The sequence below is a fragment of the Gavia stellata genome, chromosome 1 (genome assembly GCF_030936135.1).
Source record: "Gavia stellata isolate bGavSte3 chromosome 1, bGavSte3.hap2, whole genome shotgun sequence".
NCBI lineage: Eukaryota > Metazoa > Chordata > Aves > Gaviiformes > Gaviidae > Gavia > Gavia stellata.
This window is the reverse complement of record NC_082594.1, coordinates 109,011,507-109,035,202: the sequence shown is the minus strand read 5'-3', so window position 1 is coordinate 109,035,202 and position 23,696 is coordinate 109,011,507. Positions and strand designations below refer to the sequence as shown.

Below are 23,696 nucleotides of genomic sequence, written 5' to 3'. Positions count from 1 at the left end.
TACGAGTTTTAAAAAAGCAGAGGCTGTTTTATAATGTATCATTACCACTTCAAAGTCAAAACACTTTTATCAAAGTCTGATCCAACTTTATAAAAAACTTATAACAAGGTAATGTAGTATTACAAATTTATTTAGTTTCTTTGAAGTAATTTTTCAGCATTGAAAATTTCACACATATAAAACAACTTCAACTTCTATGCATTAAAACCAAAGTATGGATTACTTTTTTTAATTTAAAGGAAGTGTTGTGCTTTTTTTTTTTTTTAAAACATCTCATGAAACAAATTCTTCAGTTATAAAGCTGATAAAAATAAGTGATGCACCACCACATTTTTTTCTTTAACATGTGAAATTCATCTCTTTGGGAAACAAGTTTTTTTTTTTAAAATTGTATCATGAAAGATACAGACCTGAAAAAGGATAAACAATCATACACAAGGCATAAACATTACACAGAGTAATTCAGACATTTTATAAAGAGATCTGGAAGAGTACCTAAAATAGTGATATTTATTTAGTATAAAATTTCAATAATAAAATATTGCTCATAATAAATAACAAAACATGAGTTTCATTAATACTGTTCTCCCCTTAAAGCTCTCTTGGATGTAACATGATCAGACCTGATCAAAACTCAAATTTTTATTTTTCGTCTGTATGAAGGAGGCAGGTTTACAGGTTTCAGGTCATTCTTTGTTAGAAAAAACTTTATTATCAACAAAACACAGAATTAACTTCAAGGCTCATGCGTAGTTATGGGCAAAAAAACCAACCCCAAGTGTGAATAAACCTTATTATAGTAGATTTTAATATCTAAAATATTTGCCTTTTTTGTTAAAACCAAAGTGGAATAAGACTTCTCATGGATTACGAATGCAAAGAGAAAGCTGCCCAAGTTTCCTCAAAAGCTTCTAAATATCTGTGCAGCTGCACTGAATGGTTATCAAAGCTGTTAGGGAAAGTTAGCTCTATAAGGGGATAGAAGTTGTACCCCCTTTATATGGGGACATTTGATTTCATTCCTGCTCGTCCCATCTGTAGACATGGCAGCTTGGAGTAGTTCTTCAGCAGCTGCTCAATAGCAATGTGACGGACGTTGAGCTCTGAGGCCAAAGAGTCCTTTTCTTGCACTTGCTGTGTCAGCTCTTCAAACACATCTGCAAGAACGTTATTAGGTTAATGCACCTGGTCCCTGTACTTTCATAGAGTTAAGAAGCAGCGCTTAACAGAGGCACAGACATTTAAGTGGGCTCATGCACAAGATCACTGCTTTTTCTGGTTCCAGCACAGCTTGGTGTCTGCACTGTAAATTGAACAGGATTACCAGTTTATAGTTTTAGGTGACCTGAGCCAAGGTGGATCAGTTTATAACTCAACATGAAGTTGACTCCAGTCAAAAAAAACTTAAAGAAAATACTGTATTCTAGTGCCAGTTTGCAGTGCCCAAGGAAGTTACATAATAAAAGCACCTAAAAGTTTGTTTTACATGGCAACATGATACATACAGAGATTACAGTTCAAAACTTAGACATTGTGATGGCCTTACTATCAGCTTTTTTAAACAAGATCTTTTTTATTACAAAGCAACACAAACGCAAAACAAAGAGTATTGAAAAATTCTCACCCTGGATTTGCTTGAGCAGTTTTTCATTAAGTTGCTTTAACTCTCCAGGAGTCATCATAGTCACTGTAACAATAAAATCTGTTGTTACTACTACTGAAGTCACATAAGCATCCCTAAGCAGACTCCCATTTTCTCAAACTGACATCATTTGCATCCTAATGATCAACAGATGTGTGGCAGTAAGTCAGAGGCAACATTACTTATCAGTCAGTTTGAAAATTCTCTTTTATGCTGACATAGATAAGGATTTACTCCCATAGGAAAGCCCCTTCTTCAATGTCAAAGAGCTGGAAACTCAAGCCCTCAAAACAGAAGTATCCAGAATCAGAATTGCTTGACACCTTTAAATACTTTACCTTCCTCTGACTGCAAAACATCGTTTCCATAGTGTCACTCCTGCAAGTACGTGTGTTTAATTGTGGGCAAGTGGACAATTCTGAGGTAAGTCCTGCTATGTTTGCAAGCCTACAGGAAATGGCTTCTGGACAAAATTTTTAGCACGCAGCTACCCATTTTGGCTATCAAATTTTGTGCTTTATGCATATAATAATAATGTATACAGTTTCTACTGAGTAACTCAGTAACAAATGAAGAAGAAAAATCCTAGTTTGATACAAAGACCAACATATAAAAATAGGTTTACTTCTCACTTTCTTGTGCTATGTTCCTGGTGAGAACCAAAAGACCCTCTGCATCATTCAAAAGCTCTTCTGTATCTCAGGTTATGTGTACTCTGATCATCCTCACTGAAAAGATATATTAAAACCTCATAGGAGGGAATTGTGAAAGTATTCTGCACTGCCCTTGACCAACAGCAGCAAGCAGGGAAGTGCTGGCCTGCTTCCTAGAAATCCTTCAACCCAGCGGTGGTGGGTGCAGGTTGGTGCCAGGCCTGCTGCTGAGATGCCCTTGGCAGAGCACTGAAAAGTTACAATCCTGATCACCACAAGAGGATACAGGGCACTAAAACAAGCTTTAAAACGTTGCAATTTTTCAATTTTGTTTTTAAACAATGCTGCAGCTTAGCAAAGGTCTCACTGAATACTTAGGAAAAACCTATGTTGCAATCACACAGGTTTTCTTCACAGATTTCTCAGTGCAAGAATTTTCTATATTGTAAATTTAAAGCATAAGTTCTGAAAAGGATGGTTTTTACTTACCCACAGGACTATTTGATTATTCTAAGCCTTCTCACATCTTGCAGTTGTAGGATATTAATTTCCCCTTGCTATTGCCAAACGAAAGAAGTTGGCAATAGCTAAGATAGCCTACTTATTTCTCAAGACATAAGGCCATTTAAGAGAGACAGATCCACCTTTCTCCTCCAAAAACCAGGTACAGTGATGCTCCTTCCTACCTTCAGCTATTGATAGAACAGAAGACTCCTTTCTCACATCTTACCATCCTTTAAGTTAATACTTTTTAAGCTCCATGAAAACCCTGATAGGATTTAATATAGTAATTGACAGCTTTGAAAAGAAATCAAGAATTTTCCCGCCCTTTTTATACTCAGTGGTAGGATGTTACTTCCCATTCCTTAATTATGTTCATCAACATTTCATCAAATGTAGCAGATAGGCAGGTTCACACATTTTTTCTGTGTATCAGGACAGGACTGTTTCATGATACAGAAGGGAAAGAGAGAAGGAACAGAACACCGAATTTAAATAAAAGATTATTTTATCCATGGATGAGGTAAATTATAAGGAAATACTGACCAAGCTATTTACAGTTACCTTGACGATATATTTCTTTTAGTAGAATGCGATGTTGTTACAGTGTAGGTACCGCAGTAAGGTGGTACCTAATTCTGGCAGAGAAAGTCTGACCAAGTTTTTCTCTAAAATACAAACTCCATATAATCATAGTCTCCAAATGAATGACTTAAAATTAAATACTGTGAAAAGTTTAACACCCCCCCTTATAACACAAAGCAAAAATGCCTCAAAAGTGCATTATGCAGTAACGACAGAAGAAAAACACCCTGTTATCGTGCTCAAAAGAGCTTTATGTTCCCCCATCCCCAAATCAGAGAGACAAATTCCAAGTCACTAACTTCAGTTAGATAACCCCATAAACCAGGTCAAGCTTTCATAATTCCTCTGTTAACTGCTGTCCTGATTTATGTAATCACAATTTATGACTCCAGAGGACAGGTGGTCAAACAGCACAGTGTATCTGTTTTGATTTATGGGTTTAAGATTACTAATTCACTACAAAGGCAATATGAAGCATCATACAGGAATTAAATAAAAACCTTTTATAAAGAATGTGAAATAACTGAACTTTGCAAGGACAGGTTTGTTATTGTGTTAAAAAAATGGGAACCTAAAGAAACTGATTCCAACTTTTTACAGCACCTCTTTCTCACTCTCTCTTCTGACATTCTGAGTTCCATTATTACCTTCTTTTTCGCTACCTAATTTTCCACTGAATATTTTACCTGATTTTTTGTCTTCTTTCTCAGGTCTTTTGAGATTCAGAAACCCTCTCCAATTACTTTTCTCATCTACAGAAGATTAGATGTATTCCAGTTTAGGGACAAGTATGGTTTTAAAAGCAGGATGATAACTGCAGAGTTCTCTAGGAACTTACCCCTAACACATTTCACATAGGCCAATTCCAGAGACACTACAACATCCTAGATTTTTCTAAACACTTCTCGTGACCTCCTTCTTAAATAATGGGAAAACTTATTTTCCACTGCTTTCAGTATCACCACAGTCATCAAAAGAATTGCTCAGGTCTACTGCTACAGCCTTTAAGAGGACATGGTTGCATAAGGGCCTTCCCATTTTCTTATGCTCAATAACCAGAAGAAAAAAAATTCTAGTAAAATGCACAAGGAAAGCCTGCTACTATTAAGAATGTTTAATTTTTTAATGTTGTTTCACAAGTTTGCTCTGCTACCTTACCTCTAATTTCCCCTATTGCTTAGGGCAGCTCTCTAAAATGTAACTGAAGGCACCACAACACAAGTTTAGTAAGACAGTTATTTTCAGGAGCTTAATCATCTCCACAGGCAGGACTGTGCAACTGCCAGCACTGACACATTGAAGTGACTGCAATCAACCGTAACAATAATTTTTTTTGTGTAAATTAGGCATCTCCTGTATCACATCAAAGTATAACTGACAGGAAAATTTAAAAAACCAAGCAAACAAAACCCCCACACCAACCATACCCTCCACTCTATTTGCTTAGCCATGTAGACTTTTTCTTCACGGATTTTACAGTAACTCCAAACTGTTAAAAGCTGCATTTCAGGCTGTGAATTAATGCCCTGTGAAGACATTAAGTGGTCAAGAGATGTTTCAAAGAATGCCCTTGCTTGCTATGTTGCGTGTAAATAGATATATACTTACGTTCTTCCCTGCTGTACTGAGGATGCCTTCTGTGAACACTGGTGAGTGAACCACCTTCAGCTTTTTCAGCTTTCTGGGCTTGGCTGTGATTAGACCACAAAACACTGCTGCAACAGAAGGTAGCACCTCTTTCTTGTAACACACCAAGTCTGAAATCAGTGGATTCTCTTTGTTCCAAAAGAGTTTGTGAGCAGCTCGAGATGCCTCCAGAATTCCCATCTATCCATTTTGCAGAGTATCTAGGTACTGGGGAGTCAAACTGTGGGAGTAATTTTCTATCAGTCTGATGTCTGAAGTTAAAAAGCTGGTGTTGGGATGTTTTTGAGCTTTCAGGATCAGAGTCTAAATCCTTGTTTTGTGCATACTGTATGATCCAGTTAATTTTTTTGCTCAAGATATTTTTTACTTCTGCATATGGACTTTTAGAGAGCTTTGATCGCGGACAGTCCTGATTTGCTATTAAGTGGAATTTTTCAAAGCAGTCTCTGTGCCCCCTTAAAGATCTTGTATGTAGAAGATCTGACTTTGGTACTCCTGTAAAGACAAAACAGAAAAAAAAAAAATCACTTACTGTATACTCAACTAATTTTTCAACATCTTTACTCACAAGCAACCAAGAAAACAAGAACTTAACTGATGCTTTCCCATCAACAGTCTAATCACCGAAGTAAACCAAGATATGTGATAATCTAAATTTTTTTGAAATTCCACTCAGTCTTGAGTCCTTAGCATACAAAGTGTTTTGCACACAGTAATCTCTAGTGCAGGACTTACGGATTACCTGCATGTACCTCTGGGATGATAACACAGATGAAGCAAACTGTTAACTGTACACATTGCATCACACCTATATACAAATGTATGAGCTGTAGAAGTAAAATAATCCCAACTGTGTATCAGAAAGTTCTACAGAACAATACTGAAGAGCATTTTGAGATAAGTCATTCATGCTCCCATCTTTACGCATAACATTGTGAGCCATCTGCTCAATACTGCTGTGTGCGTGCTGGTGTCATCCAAGTGGTCAAACATAATTCAGACTTTAGTCTTAGTTTATTATATTTTGCACTGGTACAAGCCTGTAGCCTAGCTAGAGAAGCAAGTTCTAATACTGTCAACACTTGCCAACATTAAACTGTCCTGAAATTAAATTAATGTAAGATGGATGTTTATTCTCCTCTTTGCTTGTCCTCCTTCAAAGACTATTCATGTATCTACAGCAGGTATATTACTCAAACCTCAAAGTAATTGATAGTGATTGACAAGTTAAAAAGGAACACAATCTGTGAAGATCTACAGTTGATGAGTGAACACAGATGGTAAGAGAAATGACTATTTCAGAAAGTTAATAGTACTCTAGTACAAAATTACTTTCTGCAACTTTAGTGGATATTTATTTTTCTTCAGAGTCACCTACGCAGTAGATACATTATCCAATTCCAGAATATTGAATAGTTCAACATTTATCTCAACACCCAATATACTACTTGGGAAGTTCCCAATATAATGAAAACCAATTCTGTCAATTTCCTTGTTGCAAATAACAAATAATATACCTGTGACTGACTGGTTGAAAGTGCTCAATGCTTACTAAAGCCAGAATATTTAAATCAACATATGATAATGTAATTTGATCTTTGAAACTAGGCTACATGAACCAAGCTGCAGCCATTTTACCTTTTAGCACAGAAGGAAGTAGATAGACATGATTAAAACAAAAAACCCCATGAAATGCAACAGGCAACAAAAATGTGATACTAGAGACTTCAACAAGCAATTAGCAGAAAGCTACATGTTGCAACAATTCTCAGTTATATCTGAGTTATCCTCTTAAATTCTTGTGGTAAACTTTAAGCTCCTCACCCCAAACGATTAACAAATAATAAGCTGGTTTTTTAAGTGATTAAATTCTGCAAAATCCCAAACTACTCTCAAAACTAAGCTACAAAGGTAAAATTCTTAACATGAAACTACTGAAAACAAATCCAAGCACTTAATTTTGATTATCTCACTTGCTGGTAACTGGTATTTCAAGTTGGAGAGTTCAAACATAGAGTAGCCATTACAAAATTTTGATTTTCCACTCTTCGGGCAGCATTGAAACTCAAGAGCATTAGTGTTCTGGTCAAGTTTGTAAAAGCATACACAAAATTTATGGGGCAAAATGACAAAAAGAGTGGAAAATGAAAGAGGACAGCAACGGAATTTATTTTCTTCTTAGCAGCAGGGGAGAAAGGTAAGGTCATGAAAACAGACACTCCTTCTGTCCATGAACTAAGTGTTATAACAAACAAAAAACACATCCTAACCAGAGGCGCCTTTTAAGAAGGAAGCTTCCGAGCAAAGTACAAAGAGACATGTCTTCATGGGTACAGAGTAAAGATTCTCACTCTACACCTCAAAATATCTTTCAACCTTTTTCAGCAAATAGATATTCACTAACTTTAAATTCTACATGACCTACTGCCTACTTGCAAGGCTATTTTCTCTATTTCTACAGAGACTTTAAAAACAAACAAAATAAACATTTCTAGTGAAAACAAGGAAAGATAAGTTTTCGTGACTTACCAGTACAGTTTAAATATAAGTCTGCTTAACTCCAGTAGCAAAACCCTACAAAACCACGCTGATTTGTTCAAAGTTATTTGCTCTACGCAAGTGATTCTTCAACATGCTACGCTGCTGATACTTACAGCACTTTCTTTTACTTACAGAAAACATCACCAGATTGGCTGAAAAACAAGTTTTATACAATTTTCTATACAATAATGCTCAGGAACCCACCTAACAATTTGACCATAAGGTGAACGAATGAAGCTAATGTCTTCTGACCACAGGACAGAGTAATCCTGTCTAAAGCAAATATGTGAAGATTTGGCAAAGAAGAGGGAGGAAAACTGCAGAAAGCACAGTTGGTAAATCTGGGATAAATGCTGTTTTGGACAGACTGTTTCTAGTTCACGGCTGCTAATAGGCACTAACATCTGTTTTGTTCTCAGGATACCACCCTTCTCCCAGCTCAAAAAAAAACCCAAACAAACATACCTACCAAGTTTTTACTTCTTATTCTCCCCTGTATCCCCTCCTTCCCCAAAACTAGTGAAAAAAAACCTACTGCACTGTTTCAATTAAAACCAGAAAAACTGAATCTTGCAAGTTTAATGAAATATTTCCAGAGCTGGTTCTAGAGGCATGGCCTCTTGCAGTGAGGTCCTCCGCCTGGCACGTCTGAAGAACCGGGTCAGACTATGTTTCCTCACATTTATATACACTATCACTTCTAGGGCAATCACAAAAGAAACACCTGCACAACAAATACTAGAATACTGCAGTCTCACTTAAAAAAAATCTTTTGAGGCTTTCTGCTTCATTATTTCTATGAGAATAACATGTTACTTGTCCAATAGGACAAGGGCGTGAGACCACACAAAATGAACAACACACAATTTCAATTATACAAAAAAAGAACAAGTGCAGGCTGAGTTTATGAAGCCCCATATGATTTTTATGTCTAAGCCATAAGCTCAAGGTTACTCAAGTCTTTACTTCCAACAAATTTATCTTTTAAAAGAGTTCTGACAATTGTCAACTTCGCCACTCCAGAGGCACGCTGCTCAAAACTGTTTTATTAGAACTCACTAATACCGGGTATGCTTGGAATTAGCAACTATTACAGAAAAAAAAAAGTTACTTCAAAAATCTAAGTTTTGCTATTTATAGGCCACATATTAACCATGATGTCACTATTTCTGAACATTGAGCAAGTTATTACAAAACACCTCCAGCACACAAGAATAACCTTCCCCCCCCGTGACCAGAATTTACAGCCTTCCCCATCTCTTACTCCACTAAAAAAAACACCACAAAAAGGGTCTATCTAAATATTCTTCAATATAGTAAGGAACAGAAAATGTACAGAACCAAACTAGTTTTGTACGGAATTCTTAACAGACTTGCTTCAGCTTTCATATAAGTCATCTGGATTTCTACTGTAACAAACATGCAAAAAACCAAAACAACTTTCAATCTTCCTTTTGTACTAAGGTGAGAATTAGTCCTTTCCTATACAGAGGACACACATAATAACAGCCACTAATCTTCTGGAATTGCATCCCAAGAGCTGAGCATTCACAGCAACTGCTGTGCCAGCACAAACTAGTAGCAACATACCAGCACCACAGCAAGTAAGAGTACATTTCTTTTACACAAATCCTTCCATTGTGGGCAATACCATCAGCTTTATTAGGTGGAAAAGATGCCTATTTCTTTTTGGTAAGACTTAACACTCCACCCAGATTACTTCGTATTTTTTCCCTTTATCACAATTGCAGAAAAATCTACCAGCAGGTAAACCAGCATGGATCAAACAAATGAGATATAAAGATGATTCAGTTTCAGAAGACACATTACTTTATTCAACTCTATCCACAATGAGACAAATAAAGCACAAATAAAGACTTCTGTACATTACAAGAAGTAATATCGTCATTTTGGTAACAGCTATTGTCAGTCCTGGGGATTTTCACAGGGTTTCAGTTCTGTCTCAATGTTCCTGTTAATCCATCTCAACCTTTTTATTTTTTGGCTGGTTCTTCAAGTCAGCAATCATAAAACCATCAACTTTTTTTCCAACTTTTGTAGGTATGTGTACATTTGTCCCGTGTCTTACTTTCTAAGAATAGGATTGCAGACTATGTCCAAGTATGTCCTACCCTTCATACCTTTTTAGAGAAGGAAAAAGAATCTCAAAAAGCAACAAAAAGCCCACAACCATCCAGAGCAGGAAAGTCTCATCTGAGGGGAAAAAAAATCCACCAAAATTCAATAACATCTAGAAGACCATACCTAACTAACTTAGGACAGCAGATGGTATTAGGAAACAAGCTCATGCCAGAGATCATTCCTCAAGTGAACAAGATTCACAGGATGATGCAAACCTCAAGATAAATCATAAAAGGATGTAAGTAAGTGTTTACCATCCATTATTTGCTTCTGGTTCTGGTAACTCATGTGTCCTAGATGAAATATGAATGGTACCACTTTACTCAGCAATATCTTTGTATGTTGAGCACTTCTAAGAACAGGGCTACTTAAACAGCCTAGTATTTAGGCAAAAAAAAAATTTCAGATATTTCAGTTTCTAAGCTCTGCAAGGCAGAAACTCGTCTTCTATACTGGTACAGTTCTCAACATAATGAGTCCTAATCCACTCCTGCAAAACAATTTTGTAGATGAATGACTAGCAGTCAGGCAATTTATGAAGTAGTACACATTTTTATAACTTCTGGTTTTTTGTTAAGTGCAAAGTAGCAGTGAGCAGGGAGAATATTTACTATACAACCAGGTGTGTAATCACATCTCAATAAATTCTACCCCATTTTAAAGCATTTGTACTTGAAAGTAAATCAGTTTCCATCATTAAATTCCTGGGGTTTTTTTTAAGGGAAGAAGTCTACAAATACTTTATTTCTGCCTTTGCAACTGATTCTTCAAGAACTACATATAACTTCTTCATGATAAAGATATAGAACTGAGCTGAAATGTTTGTTCACACTTATATATAAAGCTGGCTAGAATAGTTGTCTTATTTGGAGATTATAGCAATAATGAACAAGTTTAATTCGAACGGAATGCTCTTGAATACGAAGACTACTTCACAAACAAATGTTTTCATCAAAAAACCCAGTGATCATTAGCCTGCTTGTTTATCTCCTCCAGTGTTTTTTTTTTTTTTCATTTGTTTGTTATTCTTCTTAAAAAAACCTTCTTATTTGGTCTTTCAGCTCCATCAGCTGAAAAATAATGTTAAAGAAAGCCTGCATTCCCTCCTTAGCAACTTATAGTGCAATGCCGGAAATGAATTGTTTTTGCAATGGTAAATAACCATACCTGGCACAGCTGAAGAGGAAGAAAACCCCAGAATTTAAGATGGAGTGAACTAAAATTAACAAGAATACTTCGAGACACATGAATAGTCAATTCTAAGTTTGTACTACGACATTCATTAAAATTAAAGCCATATTATAGTCCCTTTAAACATTTTACAAATACTTACAGGTAAGATTTATACCTGACCATAGAGAAAAGAAAAGAAAAGCTGCCTTCTCAGTATAACGCTAGCATCCACCATACATACAGCTTCCACAAATGTGTAAAGTACATGTGGTTATTAAGGACAGTCAAAGGAGAGTGAATGCACTTCATAATACAAATTTGTATAGTACTGGCAACACGGGTGAAATTATCTGTTTAAGTCAGAACACTTAGAAAAGGTCCACCTCTAGTTTTAGCTAGTTGTGGAGACTGCCTTCATAGCCAGCGAAGGAATGCTTCTCAGGCACAATTCACTTAATCCTAAATAGTTAACTCTAGAAAGAATTGTGACAGGCACCTATGCTTCTTCCTTTAATCCTATACATAAGCAAGAACCCTTTGTGAAAAGTGCCAGTCTGTAGCTGCCTACTTTAAGAGCTCTGGCTTTCACTACTCATTCCAGCTGCTGCTCCCCTCACATACACAGTACCGCTCTTGAAACAGGGATGTTTAGCCAGCTCATGAAACAGCTCCTGAACAACTGCGAGTGTCCACTCAGAACACTAAGATCAGACGAGCTCAAGTTTGGTTTATGTAGTGTACAGGGCTAAGACCTGCAGCAGACAGGGAAATGCTTCACAAGACATTAAATGTTCATGTATTTTAAGCCCTTTCTGCATATTAGTCTTCTCATTAAGAGTGCTGAAAGAGGGTGGTTCTTATAATAGAAAAGCAGATCCCAAGACCTGTTCAAAATACACTAAACAAAACCAGCCCATGATGACCTAAGACAGCAAGTCACCCACACATCTAAATGACAAGGGGTGGGGAAAACTGATGTTCTTCAGTTGTACAATTCTGCCAGCACAGGAAAATTGGATCATTAGAGACATATGTCTCCAGTGCATCTAACTGACAAGACTTAAAGCCAACTGCTATTTTTAAGTGTATGCATGCAATTTCATTTGAGAGTTAAATCGTATGATTTATTAGATTGGCTAGAAGGAAAATGCCAGTGCCATTCATTAACCTCCAAAACCAGACACATGGTAAAGACTAGATAATCTTGTTCATAAATTAAAATTCTCCTCACTTTCATATGATAAAAGCCAGTGCATTCCATACGTCAGGTGTGCACAAATCATCTCCACTGCATTTCTATTGGATTATTTGTATTTTGGCACATAGCAAAGACATCCTATAAGACAGAACTGTGATCCAATTGATCTTTTAAACACATTTTCAAAAATCATGTTCCCTATAAACTACTTTACTATCTAAGAAGAGAGTTTACTACTGTATTAGACAAGCCGGTACATTCTGATGAAAACTTTACTACAAGAACTACTGTGTTAAAGATGTCTCACACTTTGTAAGAAAAATCAATTAAACTGACCTAGAAGGCAGTCGAAGCCATGAGACAATATTTCCGCATTCTGGATGATGCCAGGTAAGTAATGTAACTGCTCAATTTACTTATTTGCATATACAAATCTCCCAAATTTACACAGAGAATTCAAAAATGTACTTTTAGAACTAGCCACTCAGCTCTACTATTACTTAGCGGTACTTATACAGCACTTAGAAGATTAAGAATAGCATCTCCAACTATGTTTGGACTTGAATTCATAGTTAAGTGGTTTACTGGAAACTGCAGCTAGTTCCACAAGTCCATTCAAGTTTGCAGAAATGAGTCATACCCCTGGACTGCAAAAGCTACCTTGAAACAAGTTCTCATCTGTCTAGCCGAAAGGGCAATGATGAAGTTTTTTAGCTTTTGTTGCCAAAATAATATCAGTTATTATTTCATTAACACTGAAAAAAAAATAAGGATGTGTAATATTTTGGAACAGAATGAACCAGCAGTTTCCAATCCTTTCAGCTACACCTTACAATCCATTTTATTTCAGTGAGTATTCTTCTGTAGGGTGTAAAAAGGAAAAAAGTGACATTTGAGTGCCTACAGCTTTTAACAACTAAAACACCTTTTTTTTTTTTTTTTTTTAAGATGAACACAAAGAACACAGAATGAGGATATTACACAAGATTTTATAGACCTTAACAGGAAAAAAAGCTATGCAGTAAGACAGATTTGTTTATAGCATCTTTGTCTCAACCTGGAGACTGGGATGCACCAACCTGATGCTGAAATTGCCTCAAATGATATGAGTCTATCAGCACTTTAAAGGACCATGGAAATCTAACTATCTTAACATACATCAGGGGAATAGACACCCAGTACTTACACCATCTCTTCTTTTGTATTAAAAGACCTGGGATAAGAACTGTCATTTGCTGTTCAGCTGTTGTTCAACTCTAAACAGAAATGGAAGCAAGCCAGTTTGCTTGTCAGCTAGCATTCTCCAAGATGTTATTGTAGTTAGCAGCATCAGATAAGCAAGAAAGTGAATAAATTCAGCTCAAGCAATCAGCTTTTCCCCTTCTACTATGGTTTCGTCTCCGTTACAAACCCTTGAATTTCAGGGAGCTCAAAGATTTTTAAATAATTCTTCATTAAAACATACCAGCATAAACCCAGGTTAAGATAGATACATAATCTAAGACAAGTAATGTAAAGCTAAACCATAATTACAGACTTTGAACTCTAAAACCTTCAGAGACAAGTCCGATATTTAAGCAAATGCATTTAAGCATTATGTTCCTGAAGCTGGGATTTCCACTGGCATTGTCCAGAGGATCACAAAGCATGCATTAACGAAGGACACATCTGCATTGCACAATGCATTCCCACGAGGAGGTATCTAAACACCACCACAGGCAGCACAACTGCTTAGCACTCTAGCCGCCTCTGTGTGCTCTGTGAAACACAGGCTAGACTTACAGCCTCCTACTAGGAGAATCGGAGCACAGTCAGATATTTCCACAGGGCACCGTGTTCTTATGTGGCAACCCTACAACTGGAGTTTCAAAGCAGCTTTTAAGGACACCATATTCGGGCAGAGGGGTTTCTTTTGTTGATATATAACATACAGACAGCTTTTATACATACACACACATATTTTTGTGTGTTCACATATCTTCCCCCCACCCTCCAGTTATAACCGCAGATCTGTTGTTAGTATTATATATTTGCTACTAGAGTTCAGTTAATCATTTTCGCATATTATAATGAAATTAAAAAGGAGAAGAAACTTGTCTCAAACTAACACACAACACATGATTTCCTGGCTTATGCAGTCTAGTTACATATGAATTTAAAACATTTCCTGTTTCAATCCACAGATTACTACTGTGACACCTACTCAAAAAACAAAACAGTACACAACAATCTCTGCTGATGTTCACTTTGCCTGCACAATGCAAACAAAAGCCAATATCAAACTCCAGCAGAACCACACCACCAGGATATTCTAAACACCATCTAGAACTTTAAAACCACTGTACAGAATCAGGTTAGTTTCTCAAAATGTTAGTTTAGTATTTCATATGTAAGTACTTTGCATATTTTAAAGTTTAAGAATCACATTAGTATTCTGTTGTGCTAATAATGACCTTTCAGACACAAAAGCTAGTTTTGCAATAAAAGTATTTGTATAGCTTAGTCCACTCAGCTTTCCTGAGCATGAATCCTCAAACTAAGTGAGCTGAAACAGAAAGTGCAACAGGAAACAAAAATACTGTCCTTTCAAGACACACCACCTCCCCACCCCGTTTAGACTGAAGATTAGCACTACTAAACTCTCCTAAGAACGTTACTCTTTCCCTGTTCAAGAAAGGTTGATGTCATGTAATAGGAGGAAGTTTAAACTTGCATCTTGGCTTTCTGTTTATTCTGTACGCCCATTTTCCCTTTTCTTCTCCCTTTGCTACCACTCTTTCAGTCAGCTTCAGAGAAACAGGCCCTATAATCCATAAACATCACTCCTGAATAAGTTCTGGGACAGACACCAAAGCTGAACTCCAAACTGCACTCAGATCAGTGGTTTCTGTGAATTAACTGAATTTAGTAAGAAGCATAATCACATTTTAGGCTAAGATATCATTTTATTTCATTTAAAGACTAAAAATCTACTATTAAAACCAACTATGATGGAGACCTCATTTCTGATGAAAGATAAAGGTTTTGACACAGTAACTAATTTCCTCATGCAGAAACTGAACAGTTATTTAATTAAGGCAGACCATAGATTAAGCTTTCTGTATAGCAGTCTTCTCTATAAATTCAAGTTATTCTTATAGTCTTTTATTTTTTTCAATTATGTATCATTATCAAGCTATTGTCCAAACATAATAAAGGTTACAAAAAACCACCCCAATATCAGGAACGTAAAGACTGAGACACATCACAACACAGATCCAGGAAGAAGGCCGTTGAGTCATCACAGATGGTGGTAGCCTCTGGTTTGCTCATTTCTAATTACTCATCTTACTTAACCAAGACGATCAACAATGTTACCATGTACACACAAGCAAACTTGTACAGCTGTTTAACTCACAGATGTCAGAAGACACAAAGACTCACCAATACTAAACTATACTTAATTGCAGCTAAGTAAATTATATTTCTGTAATGTTTTGTTTATATACATTTGAGAAAGTCTGTTTCAGAGGGGGTTCAGGTGGTTAAGCCTGGGGCTAGATCAGTTTCAAGTGTGTGGATTTACCATAGACAGCTTTAAGCAACCAGCTGCTGGCACCAAGGGAAACAGAATTGCTCTCCTGAGTTTTGTTAAAGCACTAGAATATGACACCCTTTTAAAAAAAGGAAATTGGGAAACCTACTTCCAGAATTTCATACATAGACTCATAGAAACATTTAGGTTGGAAAAGGTCTTTAATATCATTGAGTCCAACCCTAAACCTAACACTGCCAAGTCCATCACCTGTCCTTGCACATGCATCTGCAATGCTACCTTCTATCCTGACCCACCTCCTAGTGAGGACTGGATGGTCAGGAAAGAAAGATGGAAGAGGTGCTACACATTCCCCTCAAGTCAGACAGCACTTAAAACATGGAAGTTAACAGGGTGATGCTAACAGTGGGCGTACTTAAGCATCCTGCAAAATGCTGAGCTGTGACTAATAGCCTGCCTGTTCTTGAACAGCAGCTATTTCCTACTTCACGGAGGGAGAAGTTACACATGCACCTCAACACTAAAAATGAGCAAGCCTTAAGCACTGTCCTAGCTGTTGCATGAATATCTTTTTAGAACAGCCTATTTCACTTCCTGAATTACTTAAAAATATATGTACATGTTTTAATTGCTTGGATCTTTAAATATGATGTTAAGGCAAACTATTAGTTATTAGTAAGAATGACACTTATTTCTAAGTGTGGGATAGCACATCTACAGAGTTGATACAACTTACAGTTGATTCTGTTCAGCAAGTAGGAATGTTATAACGCATCTGAACTTCATTAAAATATAAGCAGGAGGTTAGTACAAAAACATCTGGTATATTATTCTGAGTTAGTGAATTACCCATTTCATTGCCTACCCAGGGCTGCCAAAAGATTGTTATTTTAGATGTATATAAATCATAGTCTTTGTCACTGGAAGATACAGGAATGCAATAGATATGTCAAAAGTCGGAAGAGTGTGACCATGGATATGGTAAAGGGCTGGCTCACACAGTCGTTCAGCTGAAAAGTCTTATAGTGATTCTTTATAAAAGTCACTTAAACAGCCTCTGCCACCCTTAAGCCTCCTCCCCCTATAAAAGCAGTAACAGTACATCTTTTCAAAGTGTATACAGAAGACAATATTAGGAATTGAGGTATTTTTATGCTATAATGATCAAATACATTAATACTTTTCTTTTACTATGCAAAAGATTAATAATATAATGGTTCATGTAATTTCAGGTGAGCTTTCATCAGTATTCTGTTCAAGCAGTCTTCTTTTAAAATTAACTGAAAATTTAGAAGATTATGCAAAGTAGTCTGCTGCACAGATTAAGACTTTACTATTATCAAGTCTACTAAGAGTTCCAGAAAAAAAAGCTGTTCCAGTTAAAACACATGATCATTTTGTAAAGTAATATCCGTAACAAGTAGATGTGACAAATCCACAGCTTATCTTAAACAACAGAGCATAGAAACTATACAGCAATTTTTTTAATGCTTCCTGTTTTATTTGTTTCAACACTTCCAAAACAAAACTAGATTCTGAATGTAATCGAAATACTTAATTCTCATTAGGGCAATATGTTTTTTTCTCATTTTAAAGCCTAGAGAGAGAAACATCTTAACTCTACTTCATACTGAGAACCATAAGCCTATCATTTTAAAGCAGTAAGAAAACTCAAGCAGACTGACAGGTTGTCTTAGGTTAGATAGTTACTCTGAGTTTTATCAAAAAGTGCAAATACACAAGCATAAAGCATGAAAATGACTACTGAAGTACGGAAGTATTGTTCGGATTAAAACGTATTGCCTCTAGTAGCAACAAAGACCTTAAAGGCATCACTTTTTTTCTTTTTAAATCAAAACACCATACTGAGTCAGTATTTAAAAGTGATTCCAATTTGCTAATGCATTTTTCAGATTTCTGTAAGGTAAGAGGAAAATTTTATTACCTATACATGCATTAAAAGTCAGATGCTCAATAGAAACAGTGCATGGAATACACATCCTTACAGCCCCCTACATTCCAGTCAGTTTTATGCTTCCAGGGTTCAGAATAAGCAACTAGATCACTGGCTACAGTGCTGGTATCTCATAGCATTTTACCCTCAGAAAGATTTGATCTTAAGACCTTTAGTGTACTCTCATATATCCCAGAGACACAGCAAATCTTACCATCACCAAGAAATGGGACTATTCACATAACAGCATTAAGATCTTCATATTCAATTGCCCCATGTCAATACAGATTACTCTAGGTAATCACATGTATGTACAACTGGTAAATACCACTTTATATAACTGGAACAAACTACTTTGTTGCCCCAAAAATCAAGTAACAATATTTATACTTTCAAAAAAATCCTTATTTGACTTAAAAAAGGGAACTAACTAATATACTGCTCATTCATGCCCAACACTTGATTCATACATGAAAAGCAGCAACAAGAAAGGTAAATTCTTTAGCAAAAACAAGGTTTGAAATTCTAACGATATCATTTTGGAGTCCAGAGATGATGCCTGCAAGATTAGTCTTTCAAAAGATGGACGAAATTCCCACTTTATAATTTGCAAAGAAGCTTTGACCATGAACCCAGTTTTATCATATTATATGCATTTTCACCTTCTGAAAGCAAAAATAAACAGTCCTCTGATTATTTCTACTGAAAGTGAAACATTGATCTGCTTCCAAGAAAAGCTATTATGCTTTAAAATTTGCAATTTAAGTAAGTTTTATACAGAGACCCCTCGAACTATTGAACAAAAACCCCGAATAAAGGCAGAGCATAAACTCCTTCTGATCTGAATTGACACCAGAGGTCTAATACCAGAAGGTGAAATTAACACCAGGGCATTTCAGAAGCTCTTGCAAGGGGGATATATCTTTACACCTCGAGAGGCAGGCACTAGTGCATGTGGGCACCCACCTTTACTGGAAACGAGCTGTTTAGGAACCTAACAAACTAGTCTGGCCAGCAAGAAAACTTTCTAAATACGCACATTTTCAAACCTAAGCCTTTATGAAAGCTTCCAGATAAGCTCAATTTGCGTTCGGCTCCAAGCCAAGCAGTCTACGAACGAAGTTCGCGCAAGAGACTCATATTAAAACGTTACCTTCGATGTTCAGCTCAAAACAAACGTGGCAAAACGAGAGCGTTTCCTTCTCGGTCCCCAGCTTGCAGACGCTGCAGACGTTGTCATCGTCCAGGTCGATGCTCACAAACTGCTCCTCGTTCATAGTGCCCTTGACGGGGGGAGAGGAGGGGTCGACAAGGGACGGGACCGTTATTTCAACCGCCAGCGAGGCGAAGCACCGACCGCCCGCGCCCGGGGAGGCGGCAGGCAGCGCCGCACGCCGACCCCAGCCACTGCTCCGGCCCCTCGCCGAAACCCCCGGCCCGCCCCGACACGCCGGGCCGGAACGAGGGACTGTCCCGGGAAAGTTTCTGCCTCAGAGCGCAGGGGCCGCGGCGCGGGCGGCGGCCAGGCCGCACGGCGGGGCGGGGGCCAGCCGGGGCAGAGCCCTCCCGCCGCTTCCCCGCCCGCGCACCCCTTCCCTCCCCCTCAGGGGACGCTGCCCCGTCCCCTCCCGCTCCCCCTCAGCTCCATCCTCAGGCTCCTCATTCCCCGCTTCTCCGCGCACCGGCGGCGCAGACGCTCCGCCACCGCCAGAACCGCCAAAGCCCCGGCCCCGTTCACCGCCGCGCCGTTCCGTGCCGCTCACCGCAGCGCCGCGCTCCACTATTGTTCGGCCGCCGGAGCTCGGCGCCAGGCACCGCCCGCCGCTTCCGGCCGAGACCACGGCTCCTGCGGGACGGGGAGGAGCGAGGAGCGAGGGATCCTGGAGCGGCGCTGCGCCGCACCTCGGCGGCTGGCGTCGCCTCAGAGCGGAGCAATGAAGGGCGGCGAGGCGGGACGAACTGGCGGCTACCGCCTCTCCGTGCAGCCACAGGGGCCGGGAGCTCCCCTGCTCCCTGGCAGCAGTTGGGCTCTCCCAGAACACGGCGGCCGTGCCTCCCCCGCGCGGGAGAACGGGGGCGGAGTGGGGGGGGTGAGGGAAAGTCCGCCAGGCACGGCGGAGGCCCCGCCCCCGTGGCGCGGTGGGGCGTGTCCGCCCCGCCCCCTCGCCCCGCCCCGGGGGGGAGGCGGGCGGGAATAAGCAGCGTGGAGGTCTTCGCGTCTCGTTTGGGGCCGAATGCTGCAGTTATCCGGGCGTGCGTTTACATTTAATTCGCTGGTGATGTGTAATACAGCGTACGCTTGGGATTCGTGCGGATTAGGTTTCGTTAGAAATGCCAAGTTCGTTTGTGTGCAGGAACTGGGAGCGGGGAGGGTTTGCTGAACGGCGGGGAGGAAATAAAGTCAAGATCTGCTGCCCCGTGGGTGTGTGGAACTGGCAAATCTCTGCTGGATTCTAACGATGTCCTTTCATGGCTCAGGGTGGGATCACTCTCAGCTGAGCTTCCTAGGAAATAAAAATTGCTCCTCAGGGACTGTTGTTATTTTTCACTTCATGTACCTACGGAGGAAGGAACAAGATTAAAAGTTGGTGTGCCTGAAAGGAAAAAGAGGAGAAGGAGGAGAAAGGAGAATGTGCGTAAGAGAGAAAAAGTCTTAAAAGTCCCAAGTATACATACTCAACGTGATGGAAACTATCAAGTACAGGCTGTAAGTACGGTCTGAATGGAAAGTAAAACCCAGCCAGGTGTGTGGTTGCACTTCGTAGATGAAACCACAACTGGTAGATCGTATCGTCTTGAGAATTTCCACAACTGACGGAAATTACGTACAACACATTCCTACGTGTCAAAGTAGGATTATTTATGAAAAAGCTAAGTAACCTTCCAGAATCTTCTCCATCAAAACGCATGTCTCTACACTTTTTATTGTTTCTTTCACTGTATTTTCTTGGGGCATTTTCTTCAATTTTATCAAAAAGTAAGAAAAAAGAAATTCCATGCTGTGCTAGAGTCCCATCTTTCACAGCTCTTAAGTAGCATGTCAACTTTAGATATGCTTCTGTTGGAGGATGACGAAGCATATTGCATCCCAGAACTTCCTGAAATCTTCCTCAAATTGTTTCTCCCGCGGGCTGAGACTGGACTTGGGAGAGGGGTTGCATTTCCTCATCCCCTTGTCATCTGCTTTTTTGATGTACATGAAGGGTGGCAAAGAAGCAGCAGCCTGACTTAATTGCCAAAGCAATATTAAGACAGAAGAAAGGACGTCAGCCTGGGGTAGAGGATTAAGAAACGGAGAGACTGGACAGATGATGATAGAGGATTATAAAATCTATAAATATTGGAGTATTGTCCCCTCCAGAATCTGATGTAGACCCAAAGGCTATTGAGTCTCAACAGCCCATCGCCACAGTGCAGCAGCAGCTGTGAAATCCAATGGCAAAAAAGTAATGAATCTTGTTCATAAATGGCATGTGGGAGATAGTATGGCTCTCGGTAACTGAGCTTCTTTTCTTGTAAAAATTTGCTCTAAAATATAGAGGTTGTTGCAATAAAAATAGTGAAAGCGAACTAATGTTTCAGGTGCAAAATTATGAAAAAAACCTAGTAAATGCCAAGATGAAGATTGTATGTGCAATCTTAACTATTGCCCATGATGTGGTTTATATGTATATATACACATACGTATTTCCTGCCAAGACCTTTGGTTCATCAGTGAATGTTATTCTAGCTAACAGTTTACTTACATTGGAAAATTATTTTAGTAGAAAACAAATCTGTCTTTTTATGTTTCTTTTTCCCTACTGAGTTTGCATTTGCATTATAGGGAGGCTTTGGCAGTGTTCATGTTTTAATAATTCCCACTGCTTCACCTTCCCCCAGCTGCTTGGTTGTGTTCCCACACTGTTTTCACACTGTGTTTCAGTGTTTGCGAGATGACACAAGGGACTGGATCACCGATTTAAAAAAAAGAAAATTAATTCTACCTCAGATCGATTCACTCCTTTGCTTCACAGTGCAGCCCTATAAGCAGTGGTGGGAAGGCAGCTGAGGGGGTAATGCATAGATGAAAATGAGTACTCTGGCCCCTGTATCATGAAATCATGGCTTGAGCTTCAATAGGATCTTCACTCCAAATAGCTAAAAATTAGAAATGAAAGCTTGTGTCAGTGTTTTATGGACATACTTAGTTCCAGTTTCCTGAGTGAAGATTTAGAAGTTCTAAAGCTAAAAGACATTTTTACTGAAAAATACTGTGTTAAACAGGAGAGCAGGGAGAGGTGGGGTTGCTAGGGCATTATAAAAAATACTGCAGCAGATCCCCAGTGGAGATAATGAATAGTATTGCCATTGCTCAAATGAAAGTATCTTTGTAGGTTTCCATGTGTATATTAAAAGAGACTCAGGAAAGCAGAAAAGTTTGTAAAAAATTTTAATTTGAAACTCACAGTCTAGGTGAGGTAGGTCTGCCCCCCTGAAAACATCTAAAAAGTAACATTTCAAAATCAGCCTGACTTCTTTCTCGTCCCTCTCTGCTCTCTTCATTCTGCTTGCCCCTGGGCTTGGGGATATTTTTTCTCCTCTGTAGGTCAGGCAACTGGGGCTTTTCCAGACACTCTGGCAGATCTTCATGTTCTTCAGGCAGTTCTCTGTCTGCAACTAATAAACGCATCTATTTTCTCCAATTCTTCTGGTTTTTTGTATTCTGCTGTTTTTTTTTCTAGTTTCTTTTACTTGTTGCTGTCTTTTTTTACATATCTCTTGTTTCTGTGTTCTCTAACCTTTCCTAGTTTATCTTTCATCCCTGGAAGACGGAACAAATACAGATAGGAATACTTTGCTGTACCGCCTATCTTTACTTCTCTATTTTGTGACCTGGTATTTCTTCTTATTCTCTCAGTCCTCTTTCGATTTCACTCAGTGTGCAACCTTTATTATAATGTATTATTTTAAACCTTTATTGACTAGTCTTAGTCCCCTTAGTGTATGTATAAAATCTAACTGAAGAGAGGTAGTTCCACTTTCCCTCTCCCTGCCATTTCCTTTGTGTTGGATCTGGTAATCTTATGGCTGCTGCAAGGTGAAATGAGTCACTGAGGTGATCCAAAAGAAAAAAAAAAAAGCTAAAAAAATCCCTCAAAACTTTTCTTGATCAGCTCATTGAAATGACTATATATTCAGCTACATTATTGCTAGATTTGGTGTAAGAGTTTTTGGGGTGGGAATGCGACTGAACTTCCAGCAGTCTGAAATTGCATCAAACTTGATGTTACATCACCACTTTTATCTCTTGCTCCTAGTCCTTCTGTTCATTTATCCAGTCCCTTTGCTATATCTTCCCTCCAGGCTACGATCCCATGATCCTCTTTTTGGCAGCAGTGCCAGCTGAAGTATTCCCTGCTTCTATCCATTTTTTTCCCCTGTTATTTTAATTTTTGTTGCATTATGTGCTGAAAAGTAACCAATATCAGTCAGATTCCTGTCCAGTTCACTGCATGATTGCCCAGTCATTCACTGTGGTACAGCAGGGATTGTGTCAATACGGCGCGAGGAGTAGAGAGCGGTAGTAGAGTCTGTTTAAGCCAGCTGCATGAGTAGGTGGGTAAAGACAGCCCAAGTCTTTCTTCTCCTGCCTTTTTCTGTTTTTCTTTTCTTCCCCTTACGATAATTTTCCTCCAGTCCATTTTCTCCATGTCTGTTCTGTTCCACCATATGAAACCACGCGTTTGGTCCACTGCTCGTTCTGTAGAACACTCCTGTCTATGCTATGGCACAGCACTAGTCTTTATCTCTTATACAGATTCACAGAATCATAGAATCACTACGGTTGGAAAAGACCTGTAAGATCATCAAGTCCAACCTGGAAAAAAAAAAAAAAAAAAAAAAAAACCACCACACCAACCACACAACAACAACAAGCCACAACCCACCCAACACCACACAGCACCATGTCCATCAAGCTACATCCCACAATGCCACATCCACACGCTCCTTGAATATCTCCAGGGAGGGTGACTCTACCACCTCCCTGGGCAGCCTATTCCAGTGTTTCACTACTCTCTCAGTAAAGAACTTTTTCCTAATATCCAGCCTGAACCTCCCCTGGCGCAACTTGAGGCCATTTC

General features: G+C 38.8%; 1 protein-coding gene across 2 annotated transcripts; it reads right to left on the bottom strand.

Annotated features, from left to right (window-relative positions):
- Positions 1–264: 264 nt before the first annotated feature.
- C1H21orf91 (chromosome 1 C21orf91 homolog) lies at positions 265–19,365 on the bottom strand. Of its 2 annotated transcripts, XM_059822625.1 has the most exons (5): positions 19,335–19,365; positions 18,725–18,854; positions 4,990–5,523; positions 1,625–1,687; positions 265–1,157 (listed from the first exon to the last, which is right to left on the bottom strand). In XM_059822625.1, the coding sequence occupies exons 2-5, from the start codon at positions 18,846–18,848 to the stop codon at positions 997–999; spliced, it is 882 nt and encodes a 293-aa protein (XP_059678608.1). In that variant the 5' UTR covers positions 18,849–18,854; positions 19,335–19,365; the 3' UTR covers positions 265–996. The 2 variants fall into 2 exon arrangements, with proteins under 2 accessions (XP_059678608.1, XP_009817185.2); XM_009818883.2 differs by lacking the exon at positions 19,335–19,365 and having other exon boundaries at positions 18,725–18,858.
- Positions 19,366–23,696: the final 4,331 nt, after the last annotated feature.

What these genes read in the sequence shown, in the direction of transcription:
- C1H21orf91 (XM_059822625.1), bottom strand. Translation starts at nt 18,848, where the DNA reads ATGAACGAGGAGCAGTTTGTGAGCATCGACCTGGACGATGACAACGTC. An exon ending in TCAGTACAGCAGGGAAGAAC is followed by an intron (nt 1,688 to 4,989) that starts GTAAGTATATAT and finishes TTATTGTTACAG; the next exon opens with TGACTATGATGACTCCTGGA. An exon ending in ACTGCTCAAGCAAATCCAGG is followed by an intron (nt 1,158 to 1,624) that starts GTGAGAATTTTT and finishes ACGTTCTTGCAG; the next exon opens with ATGTGTTTGAAGAGCTGACA.